We start from the raw sequence: 15,980 nt of genomic DNA, 5'->3' as shown, positions 1-15,980 counted from the left end.
CCCTTTTTGTCCTCATTAACATCTGTGGAATGTACATACATTTGCAGAAGGGGTTAGGAAGGGTTTCACTTAAGAAAACATAAGATAGAATTAACCCTGATGGAACTGAAACATAAGAAGTAAGTACTTTATTATCATTGCATAAAAAAACACAATGAAATTAAAAACGCAACCCGTGGTACTCACAAATACAACATACAAGAGCATATTAAAACAAGAAAAATACCCCAGAAGCATTAAAACAATACAAAAATACTCTAATTGGCAGAGTTTAATTCTCAAATCGCTCTGGGATAGAAACTGTTCTTGGGTTTGTTCATCCGTGATTTAATGGACCTGTATCGTCTACGCGAGGACAGTAAGTCAGATGATAGCCCGGGTGAGTAGGGTCCTTAAGGATATTGACTGCCTTCCTGATACAGTAAGATCAAAATAAATCCTCCAAATGGGACAAGGAGGACCCAATGATCTTCTGAGCTGCACTGCACAGATCCCTCTTATCTGCTGCTGTACAGAGGGCAAACCACAAAGCACGCTTTCAATAGAGCAGCAATAAAAGGACACCATTAACTTCTCCTGCAGATTGATTTTCCAAAGAATTCTCAAGAAATGGAGATGTTGATGTGATTTCTTGACTATACCGGTGGTATTCATAGACCAAGAAAGATCCTCGGCCAAATACGTTCCCAGAAACTTAAAAGTCATGACCCTTTCCACACAGTCACCATTAATATACATTGGAGCTGGGGCCATAAGAAATAGGAGGAGGAGTTGGCCATCGGGTCCATCAAGTCTCCTTTGCCATTCAATTAATTCATGGCTGATCTCGCCGTGGACGCAGGTCCATCTTCAGAATCAGAATCAGAATTTATTGCCATGAACAAGTCATGAAATTTGGTGTTTTGCGGCAGCGTCACAGGGCAAACATTCATACCATCTTATGATATTACTATAATAAAATTAAAATAATAGGGCACAAAAAGTAAGGCGGTGTCTTTGGTTCATTGAACATTCAGGCATCTGACGGCAGCGGGGAAGAAGCTGCCCTTGTGCCGCTGAGTGCTCGTCTTTAGGCTCCTGTACCTTTTTTCCAATGGTAGCAGAGTGACGAGGGCATGGCCTGGGTGGTGGGGGGGTCTTTGAGGATAGAGGCTGCTTTTTTTTTAAAGACACCTCTTCATGTAGATGTCCTCAATGGAGTGAAGTCTGGTGCCTGTGATGTCGCAGGATGAGTTAACAACCCTCTGGATTTTATTCTTGACCTGAGAGTTGATGCCTCCATACCCAGGCAGTGATGCAACCAGCTCTCCACAGTACACCTGTAGAAGTTTACGAGAGTCTTTGGTGACGTACCGAACCACCCCAGATACCTCACAATGTATAGCCACTGGTGAGCCTTCTTTGTGATTGCATTGACATGGAGGTTCCAGGACAGATCCTTGAAGATATTTTCCCCAAAACCCATCATTCCCTTACGATACAAAAATCCATCTAACTGCATCTTAAATATCTTTAGCGTGGCAGCCTTTGTGGCTTCCTTCAGCAGAGAATTCCACTATTCTCTGTTCCTCCTCATCTGTATCCTAAATCTATTCCCCTGAATCTTGAGAAATGTCCTCGAGTTCTAGTCTCACTATCAGTGGAAACAAACTTCCTCTCCTCTACCTTGACCTCACATTAAAAACAATTATGAAATATGAGTGGCATCACGGCCAGAATAGCAGTTAGCAGAATGCTTTACAGCTCCAGTGACTCAGGTTCGAATCCCGCGCTGACCGCAAGAAGTTTGTACATTCTCCCTGTGTCTGCGTGGGTTTCCCCCGAGTGCTCCAATTTCCTCCCACCCTTTCAAATATTCATGGGGTTGTGGATTCATTGAGATATTTGGGCTGCTTGGGCTTGTGGGTTGGAAAGACCTGTTTCTGTGCAGTATGTCTAAATTTAATTTTTTTTAAATTAAATTTCATATAAAATCCAATAGAATCATTGCCAAGAAATAATTAAAAACTAATAGATAAGGAGATTTGCATTTTAAAATTTATAAATCAGTTTAAAATCTTATGTTTGTGACCATACCAAGTTTGAATTCCTGTTTGTCCACCTCCAACTAATTTTAAAGTTAAATTATTGAAACATGAAATTAGTTCAATCCCCCATTTCAACCAAAGTAAACCTGAACAACACAGGGCTAGGATTTATGTTTAAAGAGCTTTGCCTGAAGAACACTTGCACTCAGCAAGAAAGTCTCCCATCTTTTTCAAGAATCACGTGGAGTTAATTCACTTGGCCAATGACACAGGTAAAATAATCCTTAAATGATCAACCCCTATCTTTTGGATCTCAAAGAGGTTTGAGAATTTGAGAATATTCTTAGGTTATAGTTTATTTCAGACGACTGCAAGAGCGCTCTTAATACTTAGGTCAGGCAGCATCTGTTGAAAGAGAAACGGAGTCAATAGGCCCTTTCAGGTGGCCTGAAAACCCCCCCAGAACCCCCCCCCCAGTGTAAAGCCGCATAATCTCCCACATTGCAGCTAAAGACATACTCACCTGAATGCAGCAGAAGCCTGGAGGTGGACTAATTATTCCATCAGCTGGCGACCCATTTCACCGCTGCCTGACAGCACCAACCCTGCCCCGCTACCTGACATACCCCTGCCCTGCTACTTAACAGTGGCTTGTGTGGGCTGTCACAGCCCAGCTGGCTGCTCCTCACCAGGGCCACTCTCTGTGGCTCAAAACGTGGCAGAGCAATGGCGGTCTTCCCTACCCATAATCCCCCATGCAGCTGGAACTGTTGTGGGAAACACAGCAGTTCCACCTGCATGGGAGATTTTGGTTATGGAAGATGGCCATTGCTATGCCGCATATTTATGACGCGTGGCGCTGCGGCACTAGTCGCCACCACCCCCCCCCCCCATCAGATCCAGAGGTGCTACAAGGCTCCTCGAGATATGAATAGGTCCTTTCAGTTGGACCAGGCAATGCTGCAGCAGCCTTTTAGGGCTGCCACCTGAAAGGTGAGTCCGCAAGTTTAGATCCACTCCTGCAGCCGCCCTCAAGGTGGAGGGTCCACCTGAAAGGGCCTAATGTTTCAGTAAAATCATTCAAATTTCATTTAACTTTAATTTAGAGCTATGGTTCTCAACCTTTTTCTTCCCACTCACATACCACTTTAAGTAATCCTGATGTCATTGTTGCTCTGTGATTAGTAAGGGATTGCTTAAGATGGTACGTGGGTGGGAGGGGAAGGTTGAGAATCACTGCTCTAGACCCAATTGTGACTGAAATATTTTGCTTGAGAAAAATAGTTATTGGCCCATTTCCTTTGGAGTTCTGAAACCACACACATAACGAGTCAATGAGGGACAATTAAAACAGTGGTTTTCAAACTATTTATTTCCACCCATGTACCACCTTAAGCAAACCCTTACTGATCACAGAGCTCCGATGGCATAGGGAATATGTAAAGTGGTATGTGAGTGGAAAGAAAAAGGTTAAGGACCATTGATTTAGAGATAGGCCTTTGCAGCCTATGTGCCCACACCGTTCAAATACACCCATGTGACCAATTAGCCCACTCACCCTGTAAGTCTTTGGAAGGTGGGCGGAAATCGAAGGGCCCAGAGGAAACCCATGAAGATAAGGGGAGAGCGTACAAACACCTTATAGACAGAGTTGGAGTTGAACCTGGGTGGCTGGTTCTGTGATAACTGCTACAGTAACCAATCAATTGCAGAAACACCCAACAGAATTGAGCAGTAAAATTATACATTGGGAAGGGGTGCTCTGCAATATGTTTTAAGTCTTCTGTTTCTTTCAGGAATATTACTCACCGGAAAATGTTGTATTCAGAATTAAAGAGGCTCTGGATATATTATATCAAGAGGTAAGCGTGATTATAGCTTTTCACTTTGATGAGCATTCCTGCAAATGTAACTACGGGTTTGTGGTGATAGAACCACTACACTGGCCGCATGCCTACCGGCCTATTGCAGGGGGAAACCGCTGTACCTGAGGGTAGGCCACCTGGGAGACTGGCTCCAGCTTCCTGCTGTCAATCACCAGCCTGTAGAAAGACTCGAGCCAGCCCCTTTGGGAGCAGTCAGACACCTGGAGCCAGAAGTGTACTGAGACCTGGTGTGTGCAAGCTTAAGCTAATTAAAGCCTGTTGTGCAGGCTGTGGACTTTGTGTCAGAATTATTCATGTAGCAGCACTCACAGGGTTAATACAAACATTCTTCATGATCAATCATTTACCTTCTATCCTCAATGGAATTGAGATACTTCTTAAGTGTGGTGAAGATTTCTGCCCCCCCACTTTGTTTTTTCAAACATTGTGTTCCAAACTCCCAAGATTCATTGAGTAAAATAAGATTCCTCAACTCACCACACATTGCTTTATAGTTTCCGCAGTGTAAAGGTAAGGGACAAGAAGGGGAAGGGAAGTTTCGACTATCAGAGAGGTTGGAAAACCCATGATATTTTCTACCCAAGGTTCCCTCTCGTTCATCTTAATAAAAAAATCCCCGGCCCTCTTGTTTCACATTTGTTCTACTTTAACATAGCCTCTGTGAGGTTGGAAGTTGACCAAGGAACATGGGCGAAGAAAAGGTCCCACCTCCCAACCTGTGCTCTGTAACAAGAATGCACAAATACAAGTAAGCCATTGAACCCTCTAGCCTGGACCCCCATCCTGCAGCGCATGACACTTATCCATTGCCTGTCATTTCTCTGCATCACCCCTTACGCGAACCAATTCTTGATTTCCCTCTGCAGGTGCCACGAGCCTTCGTAAATGTTGTGGAGATGCAGAACATTGACAGCGTCCTCCAGTGTCATGACCCAGGTCTCCTTACACATGAACCAAGGTAAAACCTTCAGTGAGGATGTATGGTTCTACTCGAGCTATCAATTATAGAATGAAAACGTGTTTCTAATCTGTCTATCCCACAGGGATATTTTGTGATTTTTATAATCTGCAAAGACATGTTTATGATCTTTTTTTGAATCCCAGGAATATTTGTGAGTGCCTGGTCAAACTCCACAACTCAGGAGAGTTATCAGTGCACAACATTAGCAGAATCTACAGGGTAGGTAACACTGCCATTTCTTTAATCGCCATCAGTAAATTCTGCAAGAAATAGTATTTACGAAATAATGAATTGACAAGGCAATTATAGACACTTGAATGGCAGGTGAGTTTGATCTGTACACACAGAATATGAAGACCCTGTACTAATAAATTGCATCCATATTTTGGTTGGGTAACTATTTTGGGAGAGTATTTCCCTGCCTGGGCGAACAACTTAAAATGAGTGACATGTATGTTTGTGCATGAGGTGTAGGTGAAGTTCTCCATCGCACCCCTGAATTTGGTGTTGTAGTTGCCTTGTGTACTTCTGACTTTGTGCACGCATCTTTGTGTGACTGGGTTGTACTTCTGTCTTTGTGGCTTTGGGTAAGTGGTTCTACGATTGTGTGTGTGGTTCCAATGCCCAGTCTTCTCTAAGATGAGTGGTTTTCAAACTTTTTCTCTCCACTCACATACCACCGTAAATATTCCCTATGTTATCGGTGCTCTGTGATTAGTAAGGGATTGCTTAAGGTGGTATGCAAGTGGGGAAAAAAGTTTGAAAACCACTGTTTTAATCATCCCTAAATGACTCATTATGTGTACAGTTTCATAACTCCAAAGGAAATGGGCCAACGACCATTTTTCTCAAGCAAAATATTTCAGTAACAATTGGCTCTAGAGCAGTGGTTCTCAACCTTCCCTTCCCACTCACAGACCATCTTAAGTAACCCCTTACTAATCACAGAGTCCCAATGGCATAGGGATTACTTAAGGTGGGATGTGAGTGGAAAGAAAAGGTTTGAAAACCACTGCCTTAGACTGATAGAAATGAGGCATATGGAACTGCCCTACAAGGTGACAGAAGAAAAGGCAAGCGGGGTTTCTGTTTTATCGAGCAATTAATAAGACGTTGCTGTGGTTGTTGTTGCAGAATGCCCTTCAGGAACTGGTGTATTCTGGAATCTATGAAAAGCGTAAGGATTACACAGTGGTTCTGCAACCCTTCCTCGGAAACCTGGAGTTCCCACTCACTGCAGTAAGTTTATCAATTCAATTGGTTCCAGTGTGCACGGAGAGGCAGGCGGGGTACATGGAGAGCAGAGATCGTAAGGGAGAACCTTGAAACATAGAGCATGGAAGATTAGAACACAAAACGTTACAGGGCCCTTCACCATACTGATGTTCTGCCAATCTATATGAACATTCTCCACAATCATCTAACCCTTCCCTACCACAGACCCTTTATATTGTCTTACATGCATGTTTCCACCACCATCCCCGGCAATATATTCCAGGTACCCAACACCCTCCTTTTCTCATGAGACCTGCGACTCCCACCAATCCAATGGATAGACCAAGAGAGGTAGGCCTACTTCACAACAATCTAGTTTTTCCCTACCTAATACCCATAAGCCTCTATTTTTCTTACATCCATGTGCTTATCGAAAAGTCTTGTGTATGTCCCTATTGTACCAACCTCCACCACCACCCCGGCGATGTATTCCAGGTGCCCACCACTCCAAGTAAAATAATTACCTCTGAAGTCCTTCAGTGGACTTCCTTCTCTCAACCCGACAGATAGACCAAGAGAAGCAGTGAGAGAGAGAGAGAGAGAGAGAGAGAGAGAGAGAGACAGCCAAACAGACATAAAGATAGATAAAGAGATGAAAATGTGAAAATATGTTGTCAGAAATAAATATCAGTAGCTGGCCGTGGCTCCAACAATAATTGTCAATAAGTCAGGAAGGCACAGTGCCACAAGCTGTGGTCAGGAGAATGTGCGTGACTTGGGGCAAAGATGATGGTCGTTCCATGAATTCATTGGTCCTCAGTGGCAGGACTCTCTATGGCAGGGAGCTGCTATGACATAAGCCTTATGAAAGACTGCACCACAGATTGTACATAATACAGCCACAGAGCATGTGAACAGGTTGTGAATATTGATTGCACAGAATGTCGAGCAACCTGTTCTGTTCTGAGAGTAAATACAGACTGGAGAAGTTCAGGTAGTTTATTTATAGAATTGTAGATATCAGCCAGTGGGCTGATATCACCTCCAACCGTGCATCTTGGTGCCTCACAGTTCGGCGGGCAGCAACCTCCTTTGAAGAAGACCGCAGAGCCCACCTCACTGACAAAAGGCAAAGGAGGAAAAACCCAACACCCAACCCCAACCCACCAATTTTCCCTTGCAACCGCTGCAACCGTGCCTGCCTGTCCCGCATCGGACTTGTCAGTCACCAACAAGCCTGCAGCAGACGTGGACATACCCCTCCATAAATCTTCGTCCGCGAAGCCAAGCCAAAGAAAGATACCCAGAACGGATTACAGACTAGAATCTGAACTGGTTTCTACATAATCAGTTGTTATGTGTCCAAAACTGCAAAACGTTTGTTTGTTTGTTACATGTAGCATTGTCCATGCTGACTTAAATTTGTCTGTGTTTAATTTTTCTTGCAGAATGGCAAAGCTGATCTCAGGTACCTTTCACCGGATGGCCTCCGTTTCAGCGTCAGGAGCCGCAGCCTTTTAGCCAGGGGTCTTTGGAACAACATGGTGCGTGGAACTTACCTGCTGTGCAATCAGCGCTGCCTAGCTCAATTCCCTGATCCTTCAAATATTTGCTTCCAGCTGATCCAGCTTCACCACCCTCTGAGACAGAGAATGCCAGAACTTCCCCACCTCTCTGTGAAAATAAGTTACTGCACGCCTCAGTTTTAAATTACGGCCAACTAATCTTACAACCACACCCCTCTGTCCAAAATGGGAAATGTCTTGGCACCACCATGTTTATGCTCCCTCACAATCTTGTATGTTTCAATAAGGTTACTCCCACCACCCCTCGTGTTCTTAACTCAAGAATAAATAACTAATTTATTTCATTGCTGACGACAGTACCACCCTCTTGTGCCAGCAACTAGCCCAGAGAATCTGCATCCAATGCCAGCACATCCTTTAAAAACAGAAAATACAGCACAGCTACAGGCCCTTCAGCCCATCTACCTGACCTAATCCCAATGACCCAGCCCACTGCCCTCCATGCTCCTCCAACTCAAATTTTTCTTAAATGTCAAAATTGAGTCCGCATTCACCAATTCAGGTGATAGCTTGTTCCACACTCCCACCACTCTCTGCATGAAGAAGTTTCCCCCAATGTTCCCTTTAAACATTTAACCTTTCACCCTTAACCCATGTCCTCCAATTCTTGTCTTACCCAGCCTCATTGGAAAAAGCCTGCTTGCACTTACTTCATCTATACTTCTCATAATTTAAGTACCTCTGTCTAATTTCCCTTCATTCTTCTACGTCCAGGGAATTAAGTCCTAACATGTTTAACCTATTATTGGTGTAACTCAGCTCCTGAAGTCCCAGCAACATCCTAGTAAATCTTTTCTGCACACTTTCAATCTTATTGATATCTTTCCTGGTGTTTGGTGACCAAAACAATACTCCAAAATTGGCCTCAGCAATTCCTTAAACAACTTCACCCTAACATCCCATGTCCTATATTCAATACTTTGATTTATGAAGTATACCACAAGCTCTCTTTACAATCCAACTTGTCTGTGATGCGACTTTTAGGGAATTATGTATCTGTATTCTCAGATCCCTCTGTTCTACTGCACTCCACATGTGACCTGCCACTTACTGTGTATGTTCTACCTTGGTTTGTTCTGCCAAAGTGCAACACCTCACACTTACCTGCATTTGTGATGCGCTATCGAGCAGAAAAGCAGACATAAAACATAAAGACTGTTCAATAGGCTTTATTCCACACAAACCTCCACAGAGCTGGCTGTAAGAGTAGGTGTGCTGGCTCTGAGACTGACCTCGAGGGGCCAGATGTAGCTTATATTCCGGAGGGTGATTGGCAGCCAACCGGGTGGGGCTTGGTCCATTCAGGTCAGCTGAGTGACACCCTTTACTCCAAAATTCCTTCAGCAACTTCACCCTAACGTCCCATGTCCTCCAGTGCTCTTCCTGCAGGTACACAGGTCGCCCCCTGCAGTAGGCTAGTGGTGTGTCACCGCAGCATTAAATTCCATCTACCATTTGGCAGCCCATTTCTTCAAAAAGTTTTGAATGCCTTCCCTGCTGTCCACTACACCCCAACCTTTCTTAAATAAGGGCCACAAAGATGTGGCTTCACCAACACCCTGCACAATTATATTTATAAGATACATGGTTAGCGCAATGCTACCAGCAACACAGGTTTGAATCGGCGCTAACTGTAAGAAGTTTGCATGATCTCCCTGCATCTGCATGGATTTTCCTTGGGTGCTCCGGTTTCCTCCCACCCTCCAAAACGTACGGGGTTGTAGTTTATTTTGGCGTGAAATTGGGTGGCACGCACTTTAATGGATGGAATTGGATTCCTTCGTGCTGCAAATAACATTTAAAAATTTAAAATTGAAATACCAGCCCTCTTGTAATAAAGCCCAGGTGCCATTTGCTCTCCTGCTTAAACCTGCCTGGTAACGTTTGGCGATCCAAAAAACATTTCGACCCTTTGCATTTTGCTTGTTTGCACCTATGTCCACATCTCCCCTTTCACCAAAGTGCATGACCGCACTCGAAACTCCTCTTGCCCTGTCTTTACACACCCACTAAATGTGCATTTGCTGAGTCTGGACATTGCAACATCTCCTGCCACCTAATTTTAATCTGAATGACCAAAAGCCAACAATTGCTCGATAGACAACTGCTGCTCTCCAATCTTTGCAACTCACCTTGATAACAGCAAAGGCCTCTTTCTTGGCAAGCACATCAGCAGCAATTTTGAAAGATTCCACATTAATGATTGAGGTCCATTGTCCTGTTAGATTGCTGCTTTCTGAGCGGAAAATAAGCAAAACAACATTATCTCATTTGGTGACGCTTTGGATAAGATAATTGTTAATCGATGAACTGTGTTATCTGTCATTGTTCTGTTTTTCACTGTGATGTGGAGAGATTTGTTCCGATCAGAAGGGTAAATTCCTCAGTTGTTTGCATATCTGTTTTATCTTTCTAAAAAATGATAAGGATCCCATATGGTTTCTGAAATCAGGACCACCAGCTGAAATTTGGAAAATGATAACCCATTTGAATGAAGATGTCGATAATTACATTGGTGCTGGCTCAGGCACCCATGATAAGCTTGTTGACTTTATCCATGTTCCTTAAAGAAGGGCTCAGGCCCAAAACATTACGTATTCCCTATGCCATATGTGCTCTGTGATTAGTAAGGGATTGCTTAAGGTGATATGTGGGTGGAAAGAAAATGTTTAAAACTACTGTTTTAATCGTCCCTAATTGACTCATGATGTGCACGGTTTCAGAACTCCAACGAAAAGGGGCCAATGACCATTTTTCTCAAGCAAGATATTTCAGTAAAAATTGGGTCTAGAACAGTGATTCTCAACCTTCCCTTCCCACTCACGTACCACCTTAAGCAATCCCTTAAATCACAGAGCATCAATGGCACAGGGATTACTTAACGTGGGATGTGAGTGGAAAGAGAAAGGTTGAGACCCATTGATTTAGGTGTTGAGTTCCTCCAGAATATTTGTGTTTTTACTTCAATAAAATCCGTAACCTGTTTAACCTTTCCCTGTAAGTCAGTGCCTCCAGTCCTGGCAACAAAATGGTTAGTTCATGAGGAGATTAATTTTACATTTGTGATTGACAGAGGTCAGGATTTCACACCACCAAGGAGTTTTGTGCCTAGAAACTCCCTCTCAGTCAGATGCCCCTAGTCTGGTCTAGTGCTTCTCAACCTATGGTCCACAGTGCACTGCACTGCACTAAGGTCTGCAGCATTGGGAAACCTAGGCCTGGAAGTGGGTGGGGGATTGGGAAATGACCAGCCAAACCTCCCCCCGCCACCCAAGTCCTCGCGGCATCTGTAAATTTAGTGGATTAGTCGAAAATTCTCAAAAAAATGTTCCCACCCTGTAACAACCTGTCTGTAGTCAGGGAAAAAGTTTGAGCTTTCTAACAATTCCCTCCACCCCCACAAGTGGTCCTTGAGTTTGTTTCAGGTGATTTGTGGGTGAAGGAAGGTTCAGAACTATGGGAACAATTTTCAAAGGGTCAGCTCACTGATGCTATGGCAGTGTTGCGGAAGGGATGAATCTTGTCAGCTGAATTTCCTAAGTCAAGAATTTTAAAAGATTGAATGGAGGTTTTTGTTTCAGGTTTTGGAAAAGTTTAATATTGGGCCCGTTTTTACTGGTTGGATTAAGGCTTTGTATAAAAATCCCACTGCTAGAGTGGTGACAAATGGACAGATATCTTTACCTTTTACATTATCTAGATCAACCAGATACAGCTGTCCTTTGTAACCAGCTCAGTTTGCATTGGTTATTGAATCTATGCCACAGATGACTAGGCAGCAGGATAGTGCTGTTACAGGTATTAAGGTGAATTCCGATAATTTTAAGATAAATTTGTTTGCAGATAAAATATTTTGATATATTTAACACAGCCTTTACAATCTTTGGAGATCTTATATAAATGTTTGGAATAGTATGGAGTGTTATCTGGTTATAAAGTAAATTGGGAGAAGAGTGAAATCATGGGATTACTCATCATGTAGACAGTTTGTGAAGTTTAGATGGTGTGATCATATTAAATATTTGAGTATTATTATTGATAATAATTATGATCATTTATTTGCATTGAATTATTTACCTTTATTGACTAGAATTATGAGTTATTTAAATAGTTGGAAGGATTTACCTATAACGTTGATGGGACGGGTGAATTGTATTAAAATGAATATCTTTCCCCAAGTTCAATATTTGTTCCAATCTATTCCATATAAGATACCTCATAAATTTTTTGAAAATTTGAATACTTTGGTGAGAAAGTTTTTGTGGAAAGACAAAATGGCGAGAGAAATTAATTAAAAAAAAACCCAAAGAACTCTAGTTTGTTGACAATAAGAATAAATCCGATGAGTTTATTGTCAAATACATTATACAATGTGCACATGCTCTGGAATTCTTACTTTCTGCAGCCAAATATTTTGTAAAGGAAGAAAAAAGCAGCCACAATATTACACTTTAAATTAAAAATATATATAAATAACAAATATTCATGGTGCCAAAAAAGTGGTATTACAATAGCGCTGACAGTCCTTTTAAGTAAAAACACAAAATGCTGGAGAAACTCAGCAGGTCAAACAATGTCCTTGATGTAGCAAAGATAAAGATACCGAACCGATGTTCTGGGCTTGAGTGTTTTTACTTCAACCACCATGTCTGCAGACTTTCATGTTTTACATCGGACAGTCCTTTTGTGGTGTCAGAGCAGTCCACGATCAGTCTAACAAGGGAAGTTCAAGAGCATGATAGCTGTTGGAAAAAAACTGTTCTTGAACCTTGAGGTGGTGATCTTCATGCTTCTGTGCCTTGTATCTGAAGGTAGCAGCAGGAATGGGTGATGGCCAACTTGACTCTTTCATGGTTTCCTGATGAAATCCCATTTTTTCTACCTTATATGAATATGCATATCTAATGTTCTTCTCGCAACAGGGCTCCAAGTCTTGCCCTTCATGGTCATTTTCACAATGAATCCTTCTAGGCTGCAGTCGCTTTCCTCAGTGGGCCAACATTGAGTGGCCACACTCAGACCCCTAACTGGCCACAGGTTACCAACATGTTGGCCACTGTAGCTCCCTCCAAGTTGCCCAATGGTCCGTCAATGTTTCAAAGTTAAGGAAGCCCCTGGTCAAACCCTGAGATGTCCTCAACCCTTCGGCTGCTCCATTCCATGGTCCTGTCTTGTTAAACCTCACTGTGTGTGGGAAAGGTTTCTGACCTGCTCTCTGCTTCCTCCCAGATTCTGCCTGACCCACTGGGAGTTTCCCAACTCTGTTATCTCAGGAACAGCCTGGTGCAGGTGTTTGGAGGAATAGCCTTGCCCTCAATTACCCATTTGTGATATTGTGTGCTAAAGGTTATTGGAGATCAGAGAACAGCAATGAAGTTATTGAGGAAAGATGTACCAATCCCTGATAATGTCAAGTTAATTGGTGCAGTGATATTGATACAGTCCCACAGTTTAACTGAGATAAACATCAGCTGCTGGTGTTATCTTCACTTCCCTCTGTCATATAGCTGTTCACATATCCTTTGAATATTTTTGTTTATTGCCATCAACAACCTTCAACCCACTTCCAAGCTATCACACCCCTTTTTACATTCCTCTAGATGAGGCCAAATTGGGTAGGTCAACATTAAAGGCCAATCTCCTATCGCCCTCAATGAGCTGTGAGGTGGTGAGCTGTCCTCTTGAACCACCAGAATACATGGAGCAAAGGACCTCACACTGATCTGTTGAGGAGTCAGTTCCAACTCTTTGCAATGCCTCAGACCTTCCTGCCATTGCCACCATCACAGGAATGATAGGAAGAGCAGAAGCCCATGACCTTCCCATCGATGATAGCTGACCTGGCCCTTAACTCTACTTCAGCTACGTGCACCTTGCTAGTGTTCCATTATCTTTTGGGAAGAGGAGTTGAAAATTCTGATGATCTCTACAATTTGGGTAAAGAAGGTTGACAAGAGCTAAGCATTGCTCTTTGGAGTGACAAAAGATGAGAGGTGACTCAGTAGAGGTGTAAGAGATTATGGGCTGCTTCTATAGGGTAGACAACCAGCACCTTTTTACTGGAGTGACAATAGCTAGAACCAGAGGACATCCATTTGAGGTGAACTGAGGAAAGTTGAGGGGAGACATCAGGGGTACATTTCTTTACACAGAGAATGGTGGGTGCCTGGAATGCATTGCTGGGGTTGGTGGAGGAGGCTGGTACAATTGAGAGGTTGAAAACATTCTTAGATAGACATGGGTGTGAGGTAGGGAAGGATTAGATTGTTGTGGGATTAGTTTACATGAAAGCCCTGCACTAGGCTGTAATGTTCTACGTGTCAATCCCAATAATTGGACTCCCACTGCAGGCAGCTCCTCGACGTGCTCATCAATGACATGCATATGCAAATTTAGCCTTTGCAGATTCAACGATGGTGAGCTCCCTGAAAGCTACGTCCACGTCCCAAACAATGCAACCCTGCACCGCAACCAGTCCTGGACCAGGCCTGCACTCCACCTGCTCATACTTCAGCAGCCAACAGAGCTACGTATCACTCCCTCCTCCTTCACTTATCTGACCGTCAAACCTATGCTAAATGTTGACTACCCCGAGAGGCTTTGAAACATTCAAAGACCATTGAAAGTGTTAATATTGGTCAAAAAATATTTTTAAAAGTAATGACAGAAAAACAGAAGTAAAAAAACACTATATATTATACAGAAAAGGTTTATGGAAAATTCAGGAAATGCTCAATAGGTCAGGTAGCCTCTGTGGAGAGAGAAACACAATGTTTTATGTCCAAGACCCAACAGGCAAAGAAAGAAAATGAGTTTGTGAAGGAGGCCACATAAGTGTGAGAGAAGGATGGGAAATTAATGCAGCAGGCAACCAGAATCTCTGTGTCAGCCTTGCAGAGTGAACGCAGGTGCTTCCCAAAGCAATGGCCCAATCTGCAGCCTTGCGGACTCGATTATGACAGAATATAGACATGTTTTTGGGAGATAAATTGGGACAGGGTTTTAGGGTAGGTCACATACAAACACTTTAAGACAGATCTTATTTAAAATACTGGAGCTCTGCTCATGTTGGAGCCAACAGTCTTTGCAGAAGCTTTGGAGAGTGCCCAAGAGACTTCACTAATGGATTGTTGTTTACAAAAAGGCAACAGATGAAAGAGCTTGTCCGAGCCGCAGATAGTCTGCAGTGGAATTTGCTGTCGAAGAGGGTCATGTGGTTTTTCAGGCAGAGAGAGTCAAAGAGGCTTTCTCTCTGAGAGAGAGAGACAGACAGTCAGACACACACACAGAGATCAGTTCTACAGTAGTACAGTCAGCAGCTGGAACTGGAACAGGACAAGCTGGCAAGTTTGTGGAAAACCCCATTTGGAAGATGGGTTGTGAGTGCTTAGTTCAGCCTGGTCAAAGCCTTTGTGGTTCATGCAAGAAGAGAGGACAGGCCGACTAATGTTTCACTTGAAATAAGAGAAACGAAAAGGCCCTTGGTGGTGACCTGAAAGACAGAAGACCCTGAGGGGTAAGTTTCTTCGGCAAGACACTGAAGTGGCTGATTAAGAAGGAATCAGTTGTGGGTGTCCTGGAACAACAAATCTGTCTCTGAAAACCAACAAGAACCTTTCAAGCTCCAAAGCCTGGTGAACTTTATGAATGTTAAATTCTGTGCACAGTATAAGAATTGCCTGCAACCAGTGAACTTGGAGGAATGAGAAGTGAGATTGGACTGTGAACCAAAGAACGTTTCTGAACTTACACACACATGACATACACGTGCACTTAGAAATAGAAGGGGGGTTAAGTTAGGTTAGTTAAGTCAACAGTGATAAGTTAAAGTGTGATTCTGTTTTCATGTTTAAAGATAATTAAAAGCAACTTTTGTTTAAGTCACCATTTGTCTTGGTGGATACCTACTGCTGCTGGGCTTGGGAGTCCTCTGTCTCGTAACACAATATTAAATTCTCAAGCCTTGTGTAACTCGCTCTTTCCATCTGAATCAGAACCAGCCATTTCTTGCTCTACTTGTATCATCTGGCCTACTGTGCGTGTAAGTCATGCTGTAAGCACCACTTCACAAAGAAACGTACTCTAATTCTAACTGCTACATGGATTTATTTAGTCTCAATCTATCAAAGATATTCCCTTTGTTCTACCCACAGCTCCACTCCTCCACCTCTGTCAACTGCATTCTTCTCTCTCTTTCCTAATTCTGAAGGGTGCCAGACCTGAAACGTTGAATGCTTCCCTTTCCACAGATGCAGTCTGACCTGATGAGTGTTTCCAGCATTTTATCTCAGGTTTTTGGCATCTG

General features: G+C 43.0%; 1 protein-coding gene across 2 annotated transcripts in view; it reads left to right on the top strand.

Moving 5' to 3' along the window:
• Window positions 1-15,980, top strand: part of plb1 (phospholipase B1) — a 192,025-nt gene that overhangs the window by 25,057 nt on the left and 150,988 nt on the right. For both annotated transcript variants that reach the window (XM_069887716.1, XM_069887718.1), the window contains exons 8-12: window positions 3,824-3,889; window positions 4,780-4,871; window positions 5,018-5,093; window positions 6,009-6,113; window positions 7,538-7,633. In XM_069887716.1, coding sequence (XP_069743817.1) covers window positions 3,824-3,889; window positions 4,780-4,871; window positions 5,018-5,093; window positions 6,009-6,113; window positions 7,538-7,633 — 435 coding nt within the window. The remainder of the gene's footprint in view (window positions 1-3,823; window positions 3,890-4,779; window positions 4,872-5,017; window positions 5,094-6,008; window positions 6,114-7,537; window positions 7,634-15,980) is intronic.

This window comes from Narcine bancroftii, chromosome 6 (assembly GCF_036971445.1).
Source record: "Narcine bancroftii isolate sNarBan1 chromosome 6, sNarBan1.hap1, whole genome shotgun sequence".
In the NCBI taxonomy this organism is placed as follows: Eukaryota; Metazoa; Chordata; class Chondrichthyes; order Torpediniformes; family Narcinidae; genus Narcine; species Narcine bancroftii.
The sequence above is the reverse complement of the archived record's forward strand: the minus strand, read 5'-3'. Positions and strand labels throughout refer to the sequence as shown.